Source organism: Drosophila rhopaloa, unplaced genomic scaffold (genome assembly GCF_018152115.1).
Source record: "Drosophila rhopaloa isolate 14029-0021.01 unplaced genomic scaffold, ASM1815211v1 contig_47, whole genome shotgun sequence".
Classification (NCBI taxonomy): Eukaryota; Metazoa; Arthropoda; class Insecta; order Diptera; family Drosophilidae; genus Drosophila; species Drosophila rhopaloa.
This window is the reverse complement of record NW_025335142.1, coordinates 716,647-719,868: the sequence shown is the minus strand read 5'-3', so window position 1 is coordinate 719,868 and position 3,222 is coordinate 716,647. Positions and strand designations below refer to the sequence as shown.

General features: G+C 39.7%; 1 protein-coding gene across 1 annotated transcript; it reads left to right on the top strand.

The window, feature by feature from the left end:
- The first annotated feature begins 2,304 nt into the window (after positions 1-2,304).
- LOC108040897 lies at positions 2,305-2,870 on the top strand. Its single transcript, XM_044461676.1, has 2 exons — positions 2,305-2,535; positions 2,618-2,870. The coding sequence occupies exons 1-2, from the start codon at positions 2,324-2,326 to the stop codon at positions 2,787-2,789; spliced, it is 384 nt and encodes a 127-aa protein (XP_044317611.1). The 5' UTR covers positions 2,305-2,323; the 3' UTR covers positions 2,790-2,870.
- Positions 2,871-3,222: the final 352 nt, after the last annotated feature.

Genomic DNA, 3,222 nt, shown 5'->3' with positions numbered 1-3,222 from the left:
AACCTGCTAGCTATGTGTCTTATTTAAATTGAATTATGGCTTAACAATTTTTTTAAAATAAATGAAAGGCTCTTTGCTTGATATGGGTTAAGGCTTGGCTTACCTCCTTCTCCTTCTTGTGTCGTTAATAAAGCAAATGACCAAAAAGTTTTCAGCCAGGAAATTAGCATTTGGCAGCTTTCGCTTCAGTCAGACTGCCTTCTTTCTGGCCACAATGCTCCCTCATTTTCCTGGGGAAATGCAAATGCCGGGCAAAGTGTTACGGTTTCTGGGTTTTTTTGTTCTTGCTTTGGCCACCGCGCAGTTGATGGCAACCATGATTAGTTTAGCTCGGAGGATCGCAGCCATTCCGCCCGTTCGGGCCACATGCCGCATTCTACAGGCCACATGTTGGCGCTGTTTTGGCATCAAATGTTTTGCACTGCGGCTCCGCTTTTAATATGATTGCAATTCGCGCTGCGGGGCGCCAACGAAGCACTCGCATTCAAAAGGCTGGATGGTCAACTTTTGCCGTCATTGCGGCACTGCACACACGGCGGTAGTTCTATTCCGCCATTTCAATGTCTTATCAAGTGGAGCACTCAAAAGTGAGATCAGTAATAAGTACATTTTTCTGCTATTTTTGGCTGCTCTGTTTTGATTTTTAAGTTAACTGCACCACTGATAAATGAACAAACTTTTTAAATCTTAAAGTAAATTTTAAATAAATTGATTTTATCTGAATTTTTCCGTTTTGGATTTTGTTTCTGTACTTGGACAATTTCCTCAAAGTAATCATAAAAACCAATTTTTTTCTTTTTGTATTTAAGTTACAAGATACCTTCCATTTGGCTCAGATGCGGTGTCTTTAATCGGAAAGAATTGCAAAAGGAAATTACTGCGGCAGCGACAATTGCACGGGAATGACATTTCAACTGGCCCCTGCACATTAGTTTCGCCTGGCTGGGCCCAAATGGTTTTTGGCCAGCCGTCAGTGTCGTCATAGCCCGGCTGGCATTGGACCAGAGTCCTTCCACCTTTCGGTTTCCTTTACTTTGCGGTAATTAATGTACATATGTATGGGTTCGGCTGAGCGTGTGTGCACGAGCGGGGCGTCAATTACTTTGGCTCCTGCACTTGGCCTGTTACAAATTACAGGCTATGGGGCCTGGCCTTTCATGCGGAGAGTCCTTTTTGCGGTGGCCGCTGGAGCTCTGTGAATTTTATTGGCAAATCAATTAGGTGGCTTCAAATTGTGTTTGGCTGCTGGTCAGCGCTTAATTTATTTGATTTCATTGGCGACCGTCGAGTTTTCTTTTAAATGAATGCCAAAAGTTTTGATCATTTTTATTTTATACACATTATTTTGGCTCTTCTCATGCCAGATGTAGCGGTCCTCGGTTCTTTGTGGTTGTCATTATTGCCAACAATCAGTTATGGAACGTGGGAGGAGGGGTAGTTTTGCGGGGGGAATCAGCGTAAAATTTAATTAGCTTTAAGTGTGTTGGTTGCGGCGGTTGTTCAGCCCGTTGTTGTTTGCTACGGTTTCGTAATTTGTTGTTAATTACTTTTTGCAGAGCGGCTTTTATTGGAAATTAACGCCAGCAGGTTTTCGGTATTTCTCGGTGTATATTCCTATTTGGTTAAGCGGGGCGAGGGGTTGCTACTTAAATTGAAATCAGCCATAAATAGGCATTAAACTTGGTACATAATGATTTTAATGGCGGTTTTCTATATTATGCTGATTACTGTAAATTTTCGGTTTCAATTTGCCCGTTGTTATCGATTTCCCCCTTATCTTTTATTTGCCGATGTTGTTGCCATTTCCCGTTGTCTTTTTTCAATTTGCCGCTGTTTGTGTGGGATTCGAAACAAATTTATCTAATGACTCTGCCATTATTTGCTTTTTGGGCGCGCATTTATTCCATGGCCATTCAATACGTTGATTTATGGGTTCGCTTTTAAATTTGCATATTGTTATTAATTTGGCTCAGACTTTAAGTGGCTTAAGATGTCTAGGCTGCGATCTGTACCATAATCATAATTTATTTACCGGGCTGAGAGCTGCACTTTTTCAAAGGTGAAATAATAACCTATTATATAATTACTAATTTATGTATTTTACATCTTTAATTAGCCAAAATATTCTAAAGACAAATGTAGAAAATACTGCACACATACTGTGCTACGACATATTAAGCTAACTTTTTTTTAAAGTTTTCTGTTTATGTTTTAGTAACGATGGCTACTTAAAACTTAGCTAACATTTCCAAGAGTTTTCTGTCAATAATTTCATATAAATTAGAATTAAAAGTTGTATTAAATTGAATGAATTGATGGTAAAATGGGTGTTTTAACGAGTAACTGCTGTTGCTCCGAGAAACCTACACCTGTTCGGGTGATTGTGGAACGGACTCGGGATAGTGTGACTAATATCTTAACAAAGTGCCGGAAAGTGGGCAATGGGGCTCGTCAGGCTGTGAAGAGGGCCAGAAATCGACACCTCGAAAACCGAGTTACGCTACAATGTTCGAAATCCACGATCGAAAGATACCGGTTAGTGCGTAAAAAGAAGTTTTTTATTTTCATTATCTTTGCAATTAAATTAAAACTGATCAATGTTTTTTAGATTCTGCAGTAGCTTTGGCTACGAAGAATTGGCAACAGGTGTTCTTTTGCTGATGATCCTGCTTTTATTTCTGTTGGGACTTCACCTAGTCAGAAGGTATAATCACACCTTTGCCTACGGATCAGGCGGGTGCCTATCGACAGTTTTTTGGACATACGAAGAATGTCTTATAATGACCTAAGGCTAAACCATTCTGTTTTTATATGCCCTCTTTCACTATTTAATTGATTGTGGCGAATAAAGTGCCCCAAATTCATCTCAATTTTAGGCGAACTTCGAAAAGCGTATTTGCGCCAATTTTACATTGTCAAAGAGCCGACCACACAGTCAAAAAAGGGGAAACCCTACACCTTTAGGTAATTAGGCCGTTGGCAGTTTAGCTCTTTTTTCTAAGGGGGCACTGCCAATCATCAAGCTGTTTAAATAATAAATCACTTTAAAATTAGTTTGCCAACTTGTGCGAGTTGAGCGACAGCAAATTAGTGAAAGTTAATTAAAACTATTTAAATTGCAAATTATTTTAACGTTTTTCACACACTCACACGCCGGCAGAGGTGAAACCCTGTAAAAAGTTGAAACGTAATTCACGCATACCGCCCACCAAAAGGAAAACT

Coding starts and splice junctions, on each gene's coding strand:
- LOC108040897 (XM_044461676.1), top strand. CDS start 2,324: ATGGGTGTTTTAACGAGTAACTGCTGTTGCTCCGAGAAACCTACACCT. Junction 2,536..2,617: donor TCCACGATCGAAAGATACCG/GTTAGTGCGTAA, acceptor TAGATTCTGCAG/TAGCTTTGGCTACGAAGAAT.